At 39.5% G+C, this 24,055-nt stretch overlaps 1 protein-coding gene across 1 annotated transcript; it reads left to right on the top strand.

The window, feature by feature from the left end:
• Nucleotides 1-15,417: 15,417 nt before the first annotated feature.
• atpaf1 (ATP synthase mitochondrial F1 complex assembly factor 1) lies at nucleotides 15,418-23,483 on the top strand. Its single transcript, XM_038715035.1, has 9 exons — nucleotides 15,418-15,647; nucleotides 16,434-16,542; nucleotides 16,886-16,948; nucleotides 19,075-19,137; nucleotides 19,257-19,307; nucleotides 19,760-19,807; nucleotides 20,072-20,167; nucleotides 21,286-21,393; nucleotides 22,870-23,483. The coding sequence occupies exons 1-9, from the start codon at nucleotides 15,433-15,435 to the stop codon at nucleotides 23,050-23,052; spliced, it is 936 nt and encodes a 311-aa protein (XP_038570963.1). The 5' UTR covers nucleotides 15,418-15,432; the 3' UTR covers nucleotides 23,053-23,483.
• Nucleotides 23,484-24,055: the final 572 nt, after the last annotated feature.

Below are 24,055 nucleotides of genomic sequence, written 5' to 3'. Positions count from 1 at the left end.
TTTGGTATTTGACGCACACGGTACCCATTAGCACCCGTATGAGACGCCCTGGGTTTTCAAGCAACTTCAATTTAATCCATCCGCTGTCAAGTCATGAACTCATTTCAACCCAAAACACAATGTTTTTCTAAACCTAACCAAGTAGTTTTGTTGCCTAAACCTAACCAAACTGCGTATATACTATATATTAAATAGGCCTTCTATTGACGCTGAAGTCCAAATATAAAAAGGCGTCTTACATGAATGCTAATGGTTATCTTGTGCGTCAAATACCAACACTTTGTCAGACTTTCTTTAAGGCTCCGAGATGAGAATGTGTTATTATCACGTTAACGCATTAATTAATTAACGCTGACAATTATTTTATCTCACATTAACGCAGTTTTTGTTTTTACTATTATTATTTTGAAAGTCCGTTGCTCACTGGCTCTGAATGCACATACAGTCAAACCCTGGGTCACAGGAGGGGCGGGATGTTGATCAGCCTGCAAATCACCCACCCAAACAAGCAGCGGAGGGAGGCTTCGGCAGACTACGCTGGATGCAGTGTGTGGGGGAAGTAGATAAACAACACAAGCGATCAAATGCCGTAGAAAAGTGGATAGCTACACACTGCAATACGGTAATGCCCTGGCAGTGGCAAATAGCTTTGGTTTTATATTTGATTTGATTACATTAATGTTTAAGTTGAGATTTACAAGAAATATTTTATTGCTACTGTGTAAAGGGAATACTGCTGGTAAAAAGCACCTTATTTGTTTAAAGTGTTTGCAAACCACATGTTATTACACTTGTTTGCATATAGCAGTACATTTAAATTTAAGTGGGCAATACACTTCTTTAGAATTCATTACTCAATTTTTTGCATAACAATGCGATTAAATACAATTAATCGAAGAAAATCATGCTATTCCATTTTTTTATCGTTGCCCAGCAGTAATAATCCTCATAATAGTCTTTTCGCTTTCACTTGGCAGGTTAAAAAAATGTTTTCACTAGAAGTTAAAGAATAATGGACCGGTCACAATAGTTGGTGAACTACTGTGTAGCTGGAAAGCTAATGGCTGACATCCTGGCAACTCAGGAACATGGTAGCGCTACAACAGCTCTTCGGATTTATTTGTGTTTCATCTGCATTGTACCATTTCAGCCCGTTCTCATCTCATGGAGTAATATAGCGACGATTTGAGAAAGAGTGACAAAGCGTAGGTATTTGACGCTATAGGTACCCTTTAGTGTCAAATACCTGCCTGTGTGAGACACATCGGGTGCGTCTCCATGAGACGCTTCCTGGAGTGTCTGGCATCCCGTACAGACCGGAAGTGCTAGCTAGCTAGCGACGTTCGTGATAAAGGTGTTGACAGCCCCCCGAAGCCCCTACCCTTACCACAACCATCAGAAATGTTAGTACCTAAACCTAAGTCACTGAATGTATGCATGTCGTCAGGCTAACCCTACAGCTGCCGTGAGGCCGATGTGCTAACAGGTAGGGTTAGCCTCCCTTGTGTTGCTGCAACGTAGGAAACGGGGGCGTTTCACACGGACGCTGAAGGGTACCTTTAGCGTAAAATCCTTACGCTTTGTCACACTGTCTGAAAGCGTCAGTTATGACACATTGAGATGAGAACGTGTTGACCATTCAAAGGCCCCAAAGGTTGTGGCTTTCTACAACTCGGAAAGCCAGTTCACTAGCTTGGTCACTAAAGGGTGACCAACAGGTCTTGTCTTTGTATCCAAAGCCTGGTATATCTTATTCCTCTGCGCTATAGATCTCCATTGTTTACCAAAGCATTAAAACACATCTTTTAGCCACACTGTTGCACTCGGTAACATGTTCCTTCATCACCACTGAACACACACTGTATTTTATTTTGACTCAATCCCACATACACCGCCCCACTCACTCACTAGAGCACCAAATATAGATTACTCCGCTGCTGAAAATAGTCCCCAATGCACTTTTTCCTGTTTCTGTTGCATTTGCTAACAATTACTTCTGTTTATAAAGATTCACATCTTCAGTTGGAACCTATGAGTTTGGTAGTCAGATTCACAGACAGGACACGGGAGTCAGAGATGGACAAGCACATTGCTGATTTGTTGACAATAAAAATAAAATAGAAAATAATCACACTTGCCCCTTAAAATGAAGTTCTATTTGAACAATGCTTGTCTGTGTAATGACAAACTCCGCAATGGGTTGAATCTCTCAGAGCTCTGCTGAGTCCCCCTGCGTCTCTAAGCAGGCCTTGAATGGGCATTAGTTGATTAACGAATTAGAGTTTAGATCCAGAGGAGGGCTCTGCCAAAGAGTACAGTCTCCATAACCTGCTGTAATCCAGCTATTACAGGCAGATTATCCTGATTATTAAATTAGGACAGGCTCACCAACCCCAGAGCTCAAATTACCAAGAGGGGTTAGTTAAAAAAAATTCTCAGTTTTTGCTTTGAGATAATCCCTAAATGAGTAATTTCCCTCTAAAACCTTTACTGGATCTGTTAACTGTCTGGTCACTTACACTTGGTCTGCCGTGCCACACTTATTTTTATTCATTTGAATTTATTCCTGACAAGAGTAGTTGAGAATGACAGATTTAGAGGATATGCTGCTTTTCTCCGTTTTATGTCACTGTAAATTCAATACCTTTGACTTTTAGACTATTGGAATAAACTGGAAATGTCTAGAATCTGGGAGATTTTCACAACCTCAGTTCATAGTACTTACTCTGAAGGTGTCCTGGCCCACATTTATGCAACTTTCTTTGTAGAAGGTCCTGCCTTTCCAGAAGTTATACTCATTCTTGATTTTTCTGTCAAGTCAATACTGAATAGAATCGATTGGCTTCTATTTGGAAACATTAAATGGTGATATTTTTTTAATTTCATTTTACAAAAGATTTATGAAAAATGAAAAAGAAATGGTTACAGCATTGTTTTTGTTTTTATTATTAGGGCTAATTTAAGGCTTTGACTAATGCTGAAGTATTATTGTAATTATCCTTATCCACCCTAAGCAGACTTGCAGAACTGGTCCCTCTGGGCTCTAAATTATAAACGTAACACTTAGTTTTTGCCCCCATTCATCATGAACTGAACTCAAAGATCTAAGACTGTACACAAAAGGCCTATTTCTCTCAAATATTGTTGTAAAATCTGTGTAAGTGAGCACTTCTCCTTTGCCGAGATAATCCATCCACCTCGCAGGTGTGGCATATCAAGATGCTGATTAGACAGCATGGGGATTGCACAGTTGTGCCTTAGGCTGGCCGCAATAAAAGGCCACTAAAAAATGCGCAGTTTCTCTGTATTGGGGGGTCCGGAAACCAGCCAGTATCTGGTGTGACCCCCATTTGCTTCACGTAATGCAACAGATCTCCTTTGCATAGAGCTGATTAGGTTGTTGATTTTGGCCTGTGGAGTGTTGGTCCACTCCTCTTCAACGGCTGGACGATCTTGGAGGTGAAGATGCTGGATGTGGAGGTCCTGAACTGGTGTGGTTACACGTGGACTGAGGTCTGCGTTTGTGAGGCCGGTTGAATGTACTGCCAAATTCTCTGAAGCACCTTTGGAGACGGCTTATCGTAGAGAAATGAACATTCAATTCACAGGTAGCTGCTCTGGTGGACATTCCTGCAGTCAGCATGCCAATTGCACACTCCCTCAAAACTTGTGACATCTGTGGCGTTGTGCTGTGTGATGGAACTGCACATTTTCGAGTGGCCTTTTATTGCGGCCAGCCTAAGGCACACCTGTGCAATACCAATGCTGTCTGATCAGCATCTTGATATGCCACACCTGTGAGGGGGATGGATTATCTTGGCAAAGGAGAAGTGCTCTCCTGTACTGTACTTTTGGCCTGGGTCTGTTCCTAGTTTGGTCAGTTCGTCTTCACCAGAAAAAACGCAGCAGCTTATGACAAACCATATTTACGGTTTTTGTTATTGACTTCTAATGGCAGAAGAAGTCAGGTGACGTAGTGTAAAGAGAGTATAAAGAGCTACAAAGTCAGTAAGGAGGGTGGTGAGGTGAATGTACGTATGTGTCAAGTGTGATAGAAAGTCAGTTTTAAGTTAAATAACGTTACGTCACATGACTTACGTAATGTTCTTAATTTAACCCAAACCATGGTCTTTTGCTAAACCTACCCAAGTGGTTCTGTTGCCTAAACCTAACCAAACTAATACCGTTTCACAACATTTACCACGTGTTAATCGCCATGCGACTTAGGTTACATGATTTACATAATGTACTTGAGGTCCTGTCGCTGGACTGGTACTTGCTAAAACACTCATTGTTATTGTGGAACACTTGACAAGTTTAGGTATGAGGACGTGTTGGGTTACAAATACAATATTTTACCCACAATATTTTATTCCTGTGCAAAAAACCAGTTCCACAAAGAAATAGTTTTCTCAGTTTGGTTTCGGAAGAACTTGACTGTTCTGCGCAGAGCCACGATCTCAACCCCCATCCAGCACTTTTGTGATGAACTGAAAAGCTGGAGTGTGAGTGAGACCTTATCAGCCAGCACCAGTGTTGGACCTCACTAATGCTCCTGTGTTTTCGAGTGGGAGGAAATCTCTGCAATCAGGTTCCAACATCTGGTGGAAGGTCTGAAATTAGAGGAGATGATGCTCTCATAGCATCACATTAAAGCCCAAGGTTTTGAAATTATATGTTCAAATATCACGTATGGGTGTAACTTGTGTCCATACTTTTCTCTGGAGGGAGCACTTTGAAGTCATAAAAACCTTCTGTAAGAAACATGTTTTTCCTTTCTTACTTTTGTGTTGTGTATTGGAACTCTTGCTTATAGTGTGTGTGTGGCCCTGTGAAGCTCCTTATGTGCAGTGTACAGTATGAGTGTGTGTGTGTGTGTGTGTGTGTGAGAGAGAGAGAGAGAGCAAACAGTAGAGGAAGCAGTGTGAGGGCTTGCGGCAATGCTGAGATTTAAACTCATTCTGTCTACGGCTCCATCAGATAACGAGCTGAATCAGCACGCACTGTGGATATGCACAGAGTGGGACATCACACAAGCACACACACACACACACACACACACACACACACACACACACACTCAGTTGACATTCATAGAGGTATGGGAGGAAAGACAAAGACTGACACCAGGCGTTATAATGAGCAGGAGTCCTTTAAGAGACACAACTGTCACTTAATTCTCATCCCTCCATTGTTTTTTCCTTCACTTTACTCTCCTCTGTTTTTTATGTCTCTCTCTCGTCCTCTCTCTAATGCCTTGGTTCCCAACATAGGGGTGGGGACCCCACAAGGGGTCACGAGATAAATTTCAGCTAGATGATTAAAGGTACCCTGCTGGGGAATATAGTTCAAATTCTGTAACATCCATGTTTGACAAGTAGCAGTGTTCTTCTTCCTTGCATTTTTGGTGCACTTGGCCAACCCAGGCTCACTCCCAAGTCGTCACATACGGTCACTTTGTCAGGACCCCTTGGTATCACTTTTGGTATTTAGTAGTAGTAGTTTAGTAGCTTAGGTACACAACAAGACGACAAGGGGTCTTGGTCAAGTGTCCATATGATGATTTGGGAGTGAGAATGGGTTGACTTTGCCCTTTTACTGTGTGAAGGATGGACACTACTGTCATGTTCCAAATAAGTTTCTTTAAATTGATCTTGTTTAACACTATTAATTAAATAAAGATTTACAGTCTTACAGTTTTTTTTCCATATAGGACATAGGCCTAGTTGTCCTGGAATTATCAGAGTTAAGGCTTTTTCACTTCTAGTTGTGCTATTCATTGCAATAGCTGCAGAAGTGAGATGTATTATCTAGCTTGACTTTTCTGCTAGCTTGCTAACTCGTTTTCACACACTGAATTTTAGCTGGTGGTGTTCAGGTGTTACAACTACAGCTGGTTTGCAAGAGGTGTGTTCTGTGCAGTCAGTCTTTCCTTGCTTGTAGTTTTCTGTGACAATAGAAACAATGTACTAAAGATCGGTCTTACACCACTTTATAATCCTATTTGTAGGAAGATGTGGATTTACATATATATTTTTTTTACCAAATCGACATTTATATTGGTTTTAAATTAGTTGAACTTCTCCACAGTCTTTTCACGTACCCCCTGGCAACTGCAGAAGTACTCCAGGTACAAGTTGGGAATCTTGCTAATGACCCATAACTGATCCATAAAGCATCTAAGAATGATTTATTAACCACTAATAAAATGTTCAATTTGCACTTTAAAAATGTCAGTGGAAATTATGGTGTGGTGAAAATGTTTATCTTCACTTTAATAAGGTGCTTAGAAAGTGTGATCACTTTTTCACTTTTTTTTTACTGGATTAGTTTTACCTTTTAAGGATCTAACAACAATTTCAATGACAGTTAACACACCAAAAAGGTTGGGATCCAGTTCCCATCCTCCATGTAAACTCGCCTCTTCCATCTGTGCTCCTTATCCTCCCTCCTTCCTCTGTCATATTCCTCCTTCTTGCCCAGTCTTGTTTTCTGCCTCTCTGTTAGTGCTGCTGCTGGATCACTTTCAGAGCCCTGCTGTCAGTGCTAACCACACTGTGACCCTGCTGACCCCTCTTATATCCGCCTCCTTATCTCTCCCAACCCACCACAGCAACCTGCACCTCAGCCCTCACCTCATACTCTGCTGCTACCGCTCCCCAAGGAGGAAGAAGAGGAGGAGGAGGAGGAGGAGGAGGCGGCGACGGTCAGTGACGCGCTGAGCTTTAGGCCTGTCCCTACTCATTTCAGGTTAGCCCGTCTGCATTAGCGCCAGCCAAAGTGACAGCTGTCAGCGCCAGTGAGCGCGCTCCAGATGCTCCCCCTCCATCCGTCCTTGGAGCGCCGCCAGGACGAAGGAGAGGAGAGGTGAATATGAAAAAGAGAGATGGGGTAGAGACTAAAGAAGAGAAGAGAAAACAAGATGAAATGAAAGGAGGAAAAAAATAAAGGGATAGGAAAGAGAGGAGGACAGAAGACATAGAAGTAAAGAAAGAAAGAAGGAGAAGAAAACAGCAGGAAAGACAAGGAGAAAAGAGGAGGATACAGAGAAACGGGTAAGTAGAGGAGATAAACAAGGATATGTGAGGAAAGGAGAGGGGGAATGAGAGGAGAGGAGAATGCAGGGATGTAACAGCAGGTGAGAAAAAGGGAAGAAAAGAAAAAACAAGTTTGAGAGGAAAAAGGTGAGATAAGGTAAAAGTAAGAAGAGGCAAGAGATGAGGAAGAAGGGAAGGAGAAAGGAGGAAAGGACAGAAGAGGGGAGGAAACAAGGAGATGAAATGGAGAGGAGAAGAGAAAGAAAAGAAGACAAAAGAACAAAAGGAATGAGAGGACAGGAGAAAAGGTAGGAGGGGTGAGAAAGAGGAAGGGGTAAGGGGGAGGACAGAAAGCAAGGACAGGCGGTAGAGAATAGAAAAGAAAATAAGACATAAACAAAGTGCTGAAACAAGAGGGGGGGGTAAAAAGTGATAAAGTAATGGTAAGCTTTTTTAAAAATCCAGAATAAGATGATAAATAAACAATAATTAAATAAGAAGATGTTAAACTCTCCGGCCTCTGCATGTGTCCTGTGTTTGTTTTGTTTGCCAGGACAGTTCTGACCTCTGTCTAGTGTGAGTCTGTTGTCATCCGGACCTGCTGGCCTGCTTTGGCCCCTGTGTGGCCTCAGAGCCCCGCAGGGTTTGTGTGCGAGCAGCGCCGCCTGCTGGCAGGAAAGGGAGCCGCGGCTCCGGGCAGCGGCAGCAGCAGTGTGCCGCAGTGCTCTCTCTCTGCTCGGTGCTGGTCTCAACATCACACCGCTCCGTTGACACCGACCGCGGAGGAACGACAGCGGGAAACCAAACGTTTAGGTGAGACGAACAAACTGGGACGCTTCCTTTACTGTGAGTTGTATTGTCTGTGGTTTGAATCGTTTTATTTGTCTATTTCGTATTTTCATTAAAAAAAAAAAGATGCGACGAGAGTTTGGAAGAAGAATCGAAGTGGCGACCATAAATTAAACTTGAGGCTATGAACACAAGGGAATAATTGCTGTTTATGGAGCTGATGTGGCATTAAGTTTTCGTGCACAGTTTCTATTTGCATGTATAATGACAGAAAACTAAGCTTTGGTAGGCTATTGTCTGATACTAACTTGATTTGTTCATTAAGTATTTATTGAGTGTGTACAAAATCAGTCAGTCCTTTTTGAATTTTTTTTAAATATATATATATATAGCCTATATGAATTATATTTTATTGTCTTTAACTTATATGTATATATTTCTAAATTAAAAAAAACATTGAAACTTGGTTCATTATTTTGTTGTTGTTGTTTAATTTTAGGTATGTTTATCAATAATAATAATAATATAGATGTTTCTGAAGATCTCCATTCATTTTCAAAACTTTAAATTTCAAATTTGGGAAACTGTCAAAGTCAATTTAGTGAAATCAAACAAAATCTGTACTTAATTTACAATTTCCCTTTATTTATTTTCTTATTTCAAAAATGTAGAGGGACTATTAAGACTTGATGTTTAATCTCAATTGTAAAGCAAAGTAGTGGTTGGTACAAAACAGGTGAAAGACGAAAGCAAAACATAAATGATGAAGAGCTTTGACCTAACAAAGACCTTCAAGGTTGAAATGTGGCATCATTTTAAAAGGTCTTGCAGCAAAGTCTAATATTCAGTGTGTGGACTGCTTCTCTTTTTCCTTAATCTAACTGTTTTCCAGCTCCATCCTCCAACATCAGCACTCATTTCTCTGTTTCAGCATGAACTGCTGGTTCTTAATGCAAAATGTTGAATTTCAGATCTGCGCCAGAAAAAAAAAGCAAAGGACAGGCAGCTCCTGTAGCCATACCAGGGAGGGAAGAGCCATGAATATCAAGCTCATAAGCCCCTCAGCTCTAAGACTTCATGCATCGTGGGTGTGTCATTTATTTTTGGATTTGAATATGATTTAAAGATATACAGATTGTGTGTTTGCAGGATGGTCACTGTGTAATCCAGGGTCAGAGGTCGAGCTAATGATCCCTTGAAGACCTGAAAACCCGAAGACAAAACTGCAAAACCTTCAGATTTCATTCAACCTTCTACAACTCCTCAGTATGTGCAGCATAAAGTGAGTGATGCCCTAATAACATGTGCATGAATAAATAACACACACACACACACACAGAGCTATCGGCTGAGCAGCAGAGCAGGTGGCTTGATTCCTAGACAGACACACTCATGCACTTTTAATGGGATCCCTCTCTAAAATGATGGGATTCCTCTGCCAAGCCCGACCCTTTTTCACTGAGTGTGTATGTGAGTAGTGAAAACTATGTGTATGTGTGAAAGAGAGAGTGAGTGAGTGTGTGTGTTTGTGTGCAGTGGGTGTGGATAAGGGTCATCCACCGGCCCAGGGGTGCGATTTCAGCTTGCCGGAGGGGAGGGGGTAAGTGAGTGGTCCCAAGACCCCGAAAACCCCAAGGCTTGAAATCAAACCTCATCGCACACGCTAAACATTCGGTGACATGGCAGACTGAGACCGCACATGAAAATATCACTGAGCTGCTGATTACTTTTTATATCTGGGGAAAGAAAGCATGCATTTTGGGGTGTTTCATATTTATTTACCTTCCTTCTTTTCCTTCAAAGTTGTCCTTATAGTTTCTCAAATCAAGAGAACCTTTTTGTTTCTAACTTCACATAATCATGTACATTATGGGCTTACTTGTTTCAACACTGACCAATGATTATACTTTGTGAAATATTCAACCGCAAGGTTTTTTATGGCTACATCATTTCATCAAATCGACATATTTAAGATGTCCTGTGCATCCTTTTGTACTAATTTCCCCACTGATTTGCTGGAGGGTCAGTCGTTACAATATGCATGCTGCAGCTGAACATCGTTCAAACCCACTGAACTGTATTTTAGCTCCTAGTGAATATCAAAAAATATCAAATAAAAGACATTTGCATAAAATGAAGCACAAGACATCTAGAAAAATTCCTTTTGATCGAATGATGCAGCATAAAAAAAAGCATGAATTCTTAGAAAAGAAAACAACCTCGTTTGGCAGCACTTCCTGACACGTGAGTTGTCAGAAAATTGTAGCTGTTTAGTTTTCTCAGATCTGCATACTTCACTGAGCATAAACAGGATTTCAGTTCACTGAAGAGTTGGTACGAGCTTATGCTGAATAAATGTGATGCTTTCAGACAGATAGGATAAAATGATTTTTCCAACAAGATACTTAGTGGAAAGTATTAGGGAACCACAGGATCTTTAGGGCATACATGATCTGAAACTTTCCAAAAATACAAAATATGTCAGAGTTTTTAGGAAATTAGTATAAAATGATGAGTGTTGGCAGAATTTAAGGTCAATATCTGTATATGAGGAGGTTAATTACTGACAAAATATGTCAGAACATCACAGAAAAACTCTGTATCTGCTTACTCCAACACATACTTATTCTGAGTAAAACATTTCCCCTAAGTTCAGTCTGACATTGTTGGTTTCTTTGGAGACTTTGGAAACATGGACTATAATTTAAAATAAAGTTGAGGGTTTGAACAAAGTTTGACTGCACAGCACAAATAAGTTATGATTTTGTAATGACTGATTATTCTAAAGAAGGTTCTCTAGATTTGAACAAACATTGGCTGTAGGGCTGCAATTATCAAGCCAGTAATACTGAGGTCACGAGTCCAACTTTGTCCGGCACAACACACCCTTTCAATACATTTTTGACAGGCCACCAACCAAACTCTGTACAGTGTTTTGAGCTATTTAAAAAACACACCATAATTTCACATTGAATTTATTCATTTAAGTAATTGTTAAGACCTATGTTTTATCTTACCAGGTATATAATTATGGTGGAGAGTTCAGGATAATCATTTTATTTTAATATATTTAGAGTTTAGCCTAAAACTGAACATTTAAAGATGTTTACTACAAAAAATATCAGAATCAGCCCTTGAAACATTCAGTATAAATATGTATATGTATATAATAACTCTTTTTTCTGCCGTGTAATTCCACCAAATCCAAGAAATATTTCAGAGTATGTGACCTCGTCCCTCGATCTACGTCCCTGAATAATACCCTTGGCAGGTTCCCATAGTCCAAGGTGACATTTAAGATATTCAGTATACAGCAATATAAAACACAACAAGTCTCTGGAACCAGCTTCTTCATATAAACTGATTAATTAATCATCAAAAAGGGTTATTTTGACTGATCATTTCAGCTCTACTCGGCTGCACAAAATGAGTTTAAGTGTAGATGTACCCAGATTATTTAAAAAGAATAAATACCTTCATTTTTGCTTTGCAATTCGTTGACATCTTTTTTTAAATTCAGATTTGTACCAAATATTCCAGTGTTGAAAAACTTTTTAGACATCTATTGTTCTGAAGCCCAAAAAGCTTTGGCATTATGTGTGTGTGTGTGTGTGTGTGTGTGTGTGATTTTGTGAAAGCCGATTGAATAAAAAATGAAATGATAAAGCAGCTGTTCCATATTTATTACATGGAGGGCACTTAAAGGCTGAACACAGAGGAAATCTGTGCGTGTGTGTCGGCTGTTGCGTTTTACCAAATGTTTGTGGTTTTTGCTTTTGCTTTATTTATTTATTCATTTATTTATTTGTTCTCTGGTGAGCGGGATTACCTCTGAATTATGGAACAGTCCCCTTTCTCTCCTTAAGTAAAAAATAACATCTGTCCGGCAAATGGAGAGCTTAGTGTTTCTCTATAATTAATGGTAAAAGCCTCCAGAGCCGCACATAAAATATACATCCTCCATGCAGGACCCCCATAACAAAGAGAGCGAGAGAATGCAGAGAGAGAGAGAGAGAAAAGGAGGAGGAGGAGGAGCTCAGTGGGTCAGTGAGAGGAGAGGAAGAAAAACAGAAGCATAGAAGTAAAGAAAACATTCAGTGTCTGACAGAACAGAGGGTGGAGAACACACAACACAAAATAACACAATGAGAATTAATTCTAGTCGTTTGTTCGAAAGGATTTTGTCTTGATTTTATTTGTTTTTGCGAGATGGTTGCTAGTTTTTAAAACTATTATTTCTGGGTACAGATTCTCCTTTGTTTTATGCATTTTTTAAAGTCAAATTCTTACAGGTGTGACCTTACAAAACAATTATTTTATTGTTCGAAGTTTACTTAAAGAAAGTAAGTCGCCATTGTTTCTTCTTATTCCAGACTCTGCTGGTGGTAAACAGATCACACAGACAGATGAAAAACGACAGAGCAAGTCCTGTGTTACCAACATTAAACGGACTCTGAGAATCCCATCTGTGTAACAAGTTTAGTTACAGCACCGTATTGCTAAAACAACCAGACACAAGAAGAGTTCCTTCCCACAGGCCATCACTCTGATGATGACATCAGTCACACAGTGTCAGTAAGCCTATAACACTAAAACATCCACTTACCTACCAATGATTTATTACATATTTACAGGTTCAAATACACACTATGCTTTAACATGTACCTCTCATCCATCATTGTCAGTATAAATCCTGCATGTTGATACTTTATAGGCACATATATACATGTATATAATGCACTTAATCACCATTTTTCATGTACTCTGAATAAAGTAATGATTATATTAATTATTCAAAATGTATTAATTTAAGCAATGTGTATTTGTTTACAATTTACAAAAAGAGTGCGACTTGCACTGTATATATTTTAGTTTTTTATATATATTTATAGATACGCTTACTTTTTCACCCTACTTATATAATTATTCTATGTTTATTTTTACTTCACTTTGTTTAGCTTGCCCTTAGTTTCTGTCTGTTTTTCTGTCTTACTGTAAACTTTTTCTTTAAAATGTGTGTAACATTGAGAGCAACGTATAAATATCAAATAAAGCTGAGGTCAGAGCTGAGGTCTAAAAGAGATCAAATCAAGGAATTTCCAGTGGATCATCTGAAGTCTCGACATCTGTTTACCAACTCAAACTGAGGACTTCTGAAGTTACCACCTTTGTGGGCGGTTGTTGCACTTTGTTCGCACCTGAACAGGTGCTGCTGACATCCTGAGCACAGTGACGGTGTCTCATCAGCCAGGATTGGTTATTTTAATAATCAGGTCATGAGATCTGCATGTTACTTTTATGGATAAAATTATTTTTTTTGCCTGACTATGTTGGTTGCCTGATCGTTAATCTAAACCACCAGTGCTGTGGCCACTATCGAGGACATTAAGGTGTCCTCCACCAAAATGCTAAGCGTCTTCTGTGGTAGCCACAGCACTGCTTCTACCAGCAGGTCAACACTTATAACAAACCGTCATGTGCGGTAACATAAACTCTGCCTGTGATGACTGAAAAGAACGGGAGTCTGTCTCCTGCCATCACCTTTACTTGTCAGCACACACAGATGTGGTGTAATACAGGTAATCAGTGGAAAACAACTCCTCCATGTTGTTCAACTTACATTGACTTACCCATTTACGTTCCCACATCACCACTAACTAACTCACTAACTAACCAGACAACAACTAAATCTGAATTTATGATGTTTGTAAAGGCAGCTGTAAATGGCCCTTATTTTGAAGATGACTCACAAAAATGCGAAATTTTCAGCTATACCTAAAACTCTTCAATTATTGTTATGAATATAACTCAAATTCATACGGTCAAAATATTGTAAAAAAAAAAATCATCTTTACATAAATCTGAAGTTCAAAAATACTGTTAGTCTCACATCAGGTCCTAATGAAGGAGGCATACACAAAAAGCAGGCAAGAAACAACTCCAAAAAAATATTAAATGGGTAAAAATTAAATCTTTAAGATAAACACATCCAAGTAAAATCCATCACATTTATAAGTACAAGAACATTGCTGCTACTGTGTGTACACTATGTGACATGCTGATCCACACATTTTTAATTACTTAAAGCAATTCCACAATCACAATAAAAACATTGCAACAACAGCAATTATAAACTCTTATTGAGTATACTTTTTTTAAAACTAGACAATGAAAAGGATATTAACCATAAAACTACACACAAAACTCACATCTTGAAAAAAAATGTATTTCTGTGTAACAAATTCAATGAAATTATCTTTGACAAAGTGTAGAACAGTTGCCATGTATGCACATGTAAACACATTCACAGGCCACTATCATCAACTGCTGGGTCCCAGATGTACTGTGAACAGCTCACAGCTGCTCTTATTGTATTGATCAGTGATTGAAAAACGATTGGCTGTGAAAAGTAAACACAGAAGCACTCAGGCGGTCACAGGGGGAACACACGTCTCATTAAAATTTACAACCACCATGATGTCTGTTAGTGTACACACACGCGTGTGGGTTCATACACAACAATGAGAGCATCAGTGAGTCACTCTGGAGAGTTGGAGCAGATTATTTACTGTATTTATCTGCTCATTTATTTGTTTGTCAATCTAAGCTGTGTTTGTGGAGGTGGGTCCCTGCAGTGTTTTACAGTGTTCAGATACCAGTGAGGACTCAAATGTAGCAGCTTTTATGCATGTAGAGATGTGCAGGCAGTTTTCACTAAAGAGATGTAGTGACCTCCAGTGGTGTCAACGTGTCAGGACAACATTCAAATTGCTGTGGCAGTTTAAAATTGTCATTATTCACTTTTATTTTATGTACATTTTGAAAACTCCCCTAAAAGGGTCAGTAGCAATTACAGAGAAAAGCAAAAAGTATGTGGACAAAGGTCTTTTCTGGGCCTTTTTTCCCAGTGTGGAAGTGGAAGAATTTGACTGTGACCTCAATGCCTTCCAACACCTTTGGGATGAACTGGAACACCGACTGTGAGCCAGACCTGATCACCAACATCAGTGTTGGACTTCACTAATGCTCTTTAGACTGAAAGGGAGAAAACCCCTGCAGCCAGGTTCCAACATCTGCTGGAAAGACCGAGTCCAAAACAGTGGATGATGTTAGCAGAACATGGGTTTAGGAGTGAGATGTGATGGGGGTTTCTTCCCCTCATCACTAGAAAGTTAAACAAGCTTCCTTCCTTGAAACCAGAGAATAACAACTTAATAATCTTGATTTGATTTGATGGGATTGGATTTAACACAAATAAATGCATAAAAAGATCACAGTGACAAACAATACAATATACATTTATCAGAACTGTCGATATCTATATCTATCTATATCTATATAGATATAGATATAGATATAGATATATCAGACAACAGACAAATAAAATATTAAGTCAGATCAATGTGCGGTAGTTTGTTTTTTGATTTTACATATATACATATATTTGAAGAATAGATTCCATAATGCTGTTTCGTGAGAAAGTAAACAATTAAAAGTTATATTTTATACTCTGGCTTAACTAAAGAGACAACAGAAATGACATAATTAAATAATTACATTCACGGAACCAATGTATAAAACCCGTTGCCCAGCCGGAACAATATAGATGTTGGACGGGAGCGATGGAAAGATGGCGGCGGCCATGGTACAAATGTCATGTTTGTACCGGGGGATGTTAGCGGTCAGGGCCACCGGGATCAGGACGCTGATCCCTGGGCTGGTCCCGTCGCAATTCCGAGCCTTCTCAGTCCGGAAGGAGCCGGAGCTGGAGGAGAACCCGTACTACAGCAAGTACCAGGACAAGATCCAGAAGCTGCGCAGGTCAGCGGGCTAACCTAGCTAGCACTCTCCGGGATAACCGAATCTTCCTTAGAAAATTCTGTTATTTTAAAAGTAATTTGCTTTTCGACACGCGTAAATAAAATGTACACTATCGGGAAAGGTTTAATCGAAATTCCGATGAGCTAGTGAAATATTCGGTTTACATTTAAACTACCAAGCAGCAGTGTGTCCACGTTCAAAACGTTTACAGCTGTCTCGCTGCTCCTCTGATTCATATTGGAGGATAGATATTTTATTTTTTTTAAAGCTATGCCCTCCACACAAATTAATTAAAATTAGATCCTCCTCTTGACGTCCCAACCTAATCAGTGAGCTTAACAAAAGTGAAACAAAACTTACGGCTAATGTTATTTTGCTTTTCTGTAACACATCTTTTGATTATTTCCTTCATTCATAATCTTTTCAAGAAAATGTCAAAAAAAAATGTTACAAGTTCCTTTTGTCCAATTAAAGAAAACCCAAAGATATTAGATAAATTATTCAAAACAGAATGTTCCAATATTCATTATATGTCAGATGGATTTGTTTCCTTGATTAAATGGCTTTACATATTAATTGATGGTCAGAATGTTTAAATGCAAATGTCCCAATAAATAGCAATAAAAAAATTACATGATCCTTTTCATGCAGTTTAGGTTTACTTACCGTTTACCCTTTTTGAGCTGAATATTTCAGCACCATAGTTTTCGAATATTGATGTGAAGGCCTTTCGAAAGTTGCTCACTCTGTTTGATGTTTACTCTTTTATGTTTGACTTGTTTTCAGTGCCAAACCACAGGAGTACAAGGCCCGACTGGAGAAACGGCACGAGGCCAAGAATGAAGTGCTTGGACACTCAAAGCAAGCGGAGTTCATCCGGCTCATGGAGCAGGAGGTGGAGTATCAGCCAGGCAGAACAATTAATGTCAGACGTTTAAACACAGCCACATTTAGACGCATCTTAAGGCACATTTTGGTGGGCATCCGTGATAAATTGAGATCTCTGTGCACTGAAACTCTTGTATTCATTTTTTTTTTACCTTAATCTGGTGACAGTGTGTGCTGAAATGTCCTCAGTAGACAGAACACTTCTCCTGTGTGAGCCTGTTTATTATCAACGTAGTGGTGAAGAATTAGAGGACATTTGTCTCTGCTTTTATTTTCTTCATTTTCCTGTGACAGCTCGTGAGCACAGTGGTATTAAGGTGATGTCACTTTTGTTGTGGGAATCTTTGCAGATAGAGAAACGGGACAAGATAGCTGCCGCCGATGCCGAATCAGGAGGTTTCACAAAGGACAAGGTGAGATGTGTGGATATGTATATAATTAAAATTTTTACTCTACATTTTATAATTTTACTGTGGTTGTATTTATCGGCGCACTCATGAGGCTGATTTATCATCCTGAATGACAGCAAATCTAAACTAACACCAGTACTGGCTGGCAGGGCTGCATGATTTGGAGAAAAAGTCAGATTGCGATTAGTGTGGATAGTATTGCGATTCGCTTATAGTGGAACAAATGGTAGTATGAGTCTACTCAAGAAAAATGCACAAAATACTGACATTTTGAAATGTGTATTTCTCAACTTGAACAAAGTTGACCAATAAACAATATTTATAACAATAACGTTAGTAAAACAAATGTAAAACTTAACAAGCTTGCTCAACAGAGGAGGCGGCAAGAAGCAGCAAATACTGTCACACAGACATCCTGGTTCCACAACCTGGAGGAGGTACTAATAGGCTGTACCTGAGTGTATTAGTATAACATCAAATAAAAAGTATAATCGGTTGGTAGTATACTGTTGGCATAAAAAATATATTAATTACTATCTTCATTATAATTTCATATAATAGGGGAGACCGGGGGCAATTGTAACACACTCAGTTTCTCTAATCAGAAACAAACTAGAGTGATGACACTTAATCTGCACATGCTCAATAAGATTCTCTCTCTGCCTGTGGAAAAGGAGCAAGATCATTTCACCTCAGCAGAAGTTTTAAACAAAATACTGATTTTGTGGTATGAAAGTAAATTTTTGGATGTGCAGTATTTTTCTTCTGGTGTCTAAAGTTTACATGACTGCAAATCTAAACTGGCATACATTTTATCTCTAGGTTATTGATTAACAATTAACACTAACAAATTATGCTTATATAGTTTGCGGGCATACAAGATTTTATCATGGCTGCAACTTCAACGCCAAGGGGGCACTCTGACTTCTTGCATTTAAATAATTCTTTTATTCTTGTTCTTATAAGTGAAAATATATCAATTGTATTATTAATTAGTGCACATATATGTTTCTTGTATCAAAAGATGACAAGTGTATCTCCAAGTAGTTTGTGAGTTATTAAGGGAAATGTAAAATATGCTGCAATTGCCCCTGGTCTCCCATAAAGGCTGCTATTAACCCCTTAGTTAAATATTAAATCCAGTTACAGCTGTTTCATTTCTGTAGGTTGTTTTTTATTTATTTAATCCTTGTACAAGCAAAATGCTCTGCATTGGTCTCTAATTTGTAAATGCTAAGTACTAACTTTTCAATAATCATAATGTTCAACATTTAATGATTTGCCGTAGCACGTCAAAGATTTTTTAACGTCCTGCCCCATCCAGGCTGTGATTGGTCGATTGACGTAAAGTAACTCCGTGAAAAGTTGAACATGTTGAACAACAAAGGACACAGATACAGCTAATGTTAAATGGCCCGTGGGCCAAACCCAAACCTTCTTTATCTTCTTCTTGTTTTCTTCCATCTTACTGCTTCAGCTGATTCCGACGCCTCTCTGTTACAGAGCGACCAAGTCTGACAATGTTTTGAATGATTAGCAGCGGGGCGGGACTTTATGGGAGCTTGTTGTCTTAGTAACTGGCACACTGCTCATAAATCATTTCTGATTGCGTTACTTGTTTTGGGTTTTCATTTAATAATTAAACTTCCATCAAAAACAACATGTTACTGGCTAAGATAATTGTACTCTGCATGGAAATTTGTTTTGATATTGGCCATTGAAAAACCCATATCGGTCAACCACCAGTTATATTTAGGGCTGCTTTTGATAAAAAAAATTGTTTTATTGATCTTAACTGTTTATTATTAATAATACTCTAATAATAATTGTAAAAAAGGGCTATAGGCACTGCTTAATTCACATTTGAAAAGCTGAAACCAAACATTTTTACTCAAACCATTAATCAAATATCAGATTTGTCAGAGATTAATCTGACTATTTATAGCTTTTTGTTATTCTTCATCCTGTTCTGTGGACACGTGTCTATGCATATTTGAATCAAATGTGCCCTCATGAACCAGTTAAGTTTTGATTTCTGTGTTTTAACCCTTTCCTTGTGGCTTTGACGATGTAAATAAAAGCTGTCGATAAAGAAGTGTGGACTGACTGTGTGTGTGACTGTTCTTCAGACGCTGGGCTCCATCCTCAACATGGAGATGATCAGGGACAAGACAGGCGAGGAAATTGCAGAGGTGAGTCTGAGGGACGGGGTCTGTGCACTCTAGCGTTACTCTAGTCACGTCGTTCGCTGTGTCAGTTTGCACCATTTGAGGCTGTTCTTTGTTTTGAACTTTTTGTGTTCTTCTCTCAGCTTTGGATGAAATATTATTCGACCAAGGACACAATCAGCGCTGTCATCCCGGTGAGTTTAACACCAGCGAACATGCTGATGCCGCATATTTCATTTTGGTTCATTTTTGTGATTTATAACCCTTGTTCCAGACGACAAATTATGTATTGTGCTCCTGTGTTTTTGTCTGTTTAGTTGGACAGTTACACCATGAGCCAAAAGAAAAAGTGATTTTGTTTTTCTTGCTGCATGAATCGTACCCCCTAAATATAATATCATTTTTGTTTTTGCTTGAAAATCCTGAACCGTGAGGCAGAATATTATTTTTCCTGGATCACCTTTTGCTTTTGATATTCCGCACACTTTGACTGCCATAACTCTCGTATCACACAGTGCAATTTGCAATGAAGCTTGTAAATGGAGAAGTTTTGGTGAACAGACAGTTTTATAGATCCAACAATTATGAACAAAGCTCACATCTGCACTTGTTTCCTAATGATTTAATAACCTGTCTTAAATTGCAGACGCAGATCTACGATGTGATTTTCAGCAGATCAAAGTCCTGCCAGATGGTAAAGTCACTGCTGCTCACACGGAAAAATGCTAAAGTAGTATTATCAGTCTGTAACAGCAGTTATTTTATGAGCTTTCTCATATTCTGCTATACGAGACAAAAGTGTTTAAAGTCAGCTTTTGGCTAAATGGCTGCAAAGCACCAGATGAACAGCATTTGAAATCATCAGAGAAAGTTATTATTAATTTAATTCTACGATGTGCATCACATTTCTCATCATCATGTGACCCTTCCGTCTCTCGCTGGTTTCCTTCTCCCTCAGTTTCTCTACGCTTTGCCTCAGAAGGAGGGTTATGAGTTCTTCTTGGGTCAGTGGTCCGGACACGAGCTCCACTTCACCTCCCTCATCAACATCCAGGTGAACCTCTTCACACGGCACCTTCACTTGCTTCTGGGGAAGGCAGACACTGTGTGGCCTTGCTTGTGCAGGTCGCCCTGAAAATCAAACGTTCAACTTAACTTAATTTATTGATTATTTGAAAAGGGACAATGCACACGGATCAACGTTCAAAACAAATGTACCCAAGTTAGCCACAGGCTAGCTTTCATCGGCAGTCCCTGTACCAGTTGCTAATATAGGCATCCTGAAATAATAAACTAATATAATACAATAAAATACATTATACAGTAGTTAAAAGTTACACTGTTAAAAATCTTAAACAATCAAATAAACTCATAAGATTTAGAAGTAGATGATACAGTTATTGGTGATGAATGGGACCAGCGTTACCCTGTAATGAGTAATAGGATGGGGACTCTCTAAGTGAACCGGTTGACGGTGCAGGTGCTGGCTAACTTCATCGCTTCAGTAAATCGCTTTTAAGTTCACGTCACGTAGATGGATATTAACATATTCACTTCGTACCAACAACAATGAGGTGACAACTCCTCAAATGCCACAAAAGATGCTTCATCATCTGTAATTTGAAAGTTCATAAAGTTATGAATCACAGTTTTAAATAGACGTTTTCTGTCTTGTTAAAACGCGTAGGAACTGTGTCTGTTATATTTTTAAGTCTGGAATACAGTGATGTTGCAGTAGAGATCACACTCTGACTAATGGGTTGAACACATTTCTGGAGAGTCTGAAAATTTAAGGAAAAACAAAAGGGTAATTTACAAATACATAAGACAAATAGATAATACATGTAGAGGCAATCAAAACTACATATTCAGAAGTCAATGCTTCATTTATTACCAAGACTGTCTATTACAAATGTCCATATTACTGCAGAGCTTCCTCCTGGTTCCAAATATACAGTTACAAAGGTTTAAGGTTTGCTCAGAGGCCTGAAATGCCTACGTTTGAAATCATCAGCTCATAAAAACTGCTGATATTTCAGGGTTCTAGAGAACTGTCATCATTAATTCGGCACTAAATATAAAATGCAATGAACTTCTCCCCAGTACGAAGCCTTTTAGCTCATGTTACCTGGAGGTGTTCATTGCAGTTTTCCTCTCCCCGATGGTGTCCAGATGCTGGGCGAGAACGCACCCAGTCAGCTGATCCTCTACCATTACCCAGACCTGAAGGAGGAGAAAGGCGTTGTCCTCATGACTGCTGAGATGGACCCCAAGTTCGTAGTAAGTCCTCTACCTGCTGTGTTTACCGTATGGACTCGCTACATGCTTATCGATGGACCTTACTGGTGTTTTTGCCCCTATTTCCCCCTTTATTTACAGAATGTGGAAACCTCTCCATCTTGTGAAGGCTGTTATAGTAGCATGCTCATGGTTTTGGGACAACTTGTTTAAATCACATACATATGTAATCTAGCGCGCAGGAAGCAGCAGCAGGCAGCAGAGGGTGCTGCAACACGGTGTGCAAATTCCATGTACATAGTGGGCACTATTGTTACTGTATGACAACATAAAATACAGCAGGTTCGTGCTGAATGCAGAGGATGCTCTGGTTGATATTACAGCCTAATAATTTGACATCGGCAGCCGTTTGCACTGTTTTGTTACAATTATAGGAGCTACATTGGTGTGACGTGCTGATCTGCTCTGACAATATCTGAAAAATCATGTACGCACAAATCATCCACCGACCCCCCCCCACCAGACTAATTATTTTCTCAGATTCATTCCACCTCTACCGGCCCTTTTTAACTTTCTAGGTGATTTCTTTATTGTGTTGATGTGTGAGGGTTTTCTTTAAAGGTTTGCTTTCATGATTAGAGAGGCTGCTGTCAGACATTTTAAACCTTTCCATGGGCGCAGTTATGTCACAGCAAATATCGCGGAACATTTATGCAGCAAAACTAAAAATAATAGTTATCAACGTGACAGGACAGGACAGAGGAAACAGAATACATACTTTTAGCACTGCTGGAGCTCAGGATTGATCAGGAGGACGGCTGCTTTACTCCAGTTCCATTGTATGAACCTGTGAGAAGAACACAAAATATTAATGAACGTTAGATTCTGACTGATCCTGTTGGCGTGTCATGAGATTTAAATATGAAGTTATGCTGCTGTGCACCGTGAGTAAATGCACACAGCGTCTCTCTTAATGGGGAGACGCCTCACCCTATTTCACCCACCCAGAAATTCAAAATATGTATTATCCAAAACTTTCAGCTATTGCACGCATAAGGTTTTCATGCAAGGTGCTTCATGTGTTTCCCCCAATTTGGACACTGAGCGTGGAACAGTTTATAAAGTTGAAATGTGGGTAGCGACGGTGTAATCAGCTGCGCCCACATGGCCTTCGTTTAAGTCAATCGTGTTATCAATGGTTTTTATTCAAATGATTTTATTAATGCATAAGCCTACATACATTTAGTTACGGAGGTCCGGGCCTCGGTGACCTCATACGACCATGCTTGTAACCACTTTGTGTTTGGGGAAAGTGTAAGTGCGTGCTCACACACGGTCAAGTGCGCATTTCTTTGCAGCACCCCTAAGCGAAAATGTCTTGCTTGTGTGTCTGTATGCAATGTTCATGTGTCCACATGCTTTTCAACCCATGATGTATCAGATATGGACAACAAAACGGGCTGATTCAAACGCTCAAATATTGGCTATATGTTAAACCGTAATCCCTCCTCTTCGCAGACTGTCCACCAGGCTCAGTGCTTGGCCAATCAGGTGCAGCTATTCTATGGCACGCAGAGGCAGGAGACGTACCGATTGGTCGAGGTGTTTAACCACCAACCTGCAGACTTCAAACACATGTCTGTGATAGCGGAGCTGGAGCAGAGCGGCTTGGGGCCAGCGGACGCACCCAGAGGCTCGTAGGGGAGACCAGAGATGGGCCGGCGTCACCAACCAGCTCGCCTGCAGTCAGATTTCCCAGGAACTATTGGTCGTCATCTAAAGTCACAAAGAGAAATGTGCTTCTTTGCTCCGCACTTTGCACTGGGATACACCTGTTCTTCATACTGTATGCAACGTTTACAGCAGCGGCTGTGATTCAGGCAAAAGAATTGAAAGGAGCATCAGAAGCTTCTCATGAACTCCGTCTTGATCATCTGACATTTGCAACACATCTGGTCATTGGGCATGAACTTGTAACCACAGGAGAATAATGTGGTATTGATCAGTTCTATGATAAATAGATTCCACTGTATGCTACCCTCCATATTAGACTGGAGCAGAAAGCCTTTGTTAGCCCAGTAGCTATCCCTGAAAAGTCATTACGTTGAATAAATCATCTTGAAAACCCCAAATCTTTCAAGCTCATCGCTTTCATGCTGAAATATTAGAAATTTCAAAAATTTACTGTCATTTGTCGTTGCACAAACGCATGACGGTGTCGAGTAGTACAGTTTGGGTTGTGACGCAGCACATAATCGCCAGATTTTCCTTTGCAAATTGTAGTTTCAAACAATTATAATACGCATGTAATTTCCAAAGTGAAGTTATTAGTCCCAATTAACATTTAATTTTTAAGTAATTTTCATCAAGTCACAACTTAGGTCTTTGTTCCCGAGTTAAAGCCACCATTCCTATCTGTAATAATAATTGTATTAACCAATTTAATTGCCAAGATTTGGTTAAGCAACGTGTCTGATCGTCTGACTGCTCATGTTTCTTGCTCAGCTGTAATCTACAGTGTGCACTGTGCCAGTTTTTACTGCCAAAGTTGTATATCTTCAAATTCTACACATAGTGGCTTCTTAGCCAGCAGCAGTGACTCATTAAGTGGTTGAGGATGTCACCCTGCAGGTATGTAGACATTCAAGCAGGTTATATAAGTGACAAGGCACCAGAGTAGCATTTTGGATGAGATGTCACTTCA

Source organism: Micropterus salmoides, unplaced genomic scaffold, assembly GCF_014851395.1.
Source record: "Micropterus salmoides isolate LMB-PRFRI ecotype aquatic unplaced genomic scaffold, ASM1485139v1 Ms_hic_scaffold_13, whole genome shotgun sequence".
Lineage (NCBI taxonomy): Eukaryota > Metazoa > Chordata > Actinopteri > Centrarchiformes > Centrarchidae > Micropterus > Micropterus salmoides.
Note: the sequence above shows the minus strand (reverse complement) of the source record. Positions and strands in the feature narration are given on the sequence as shown.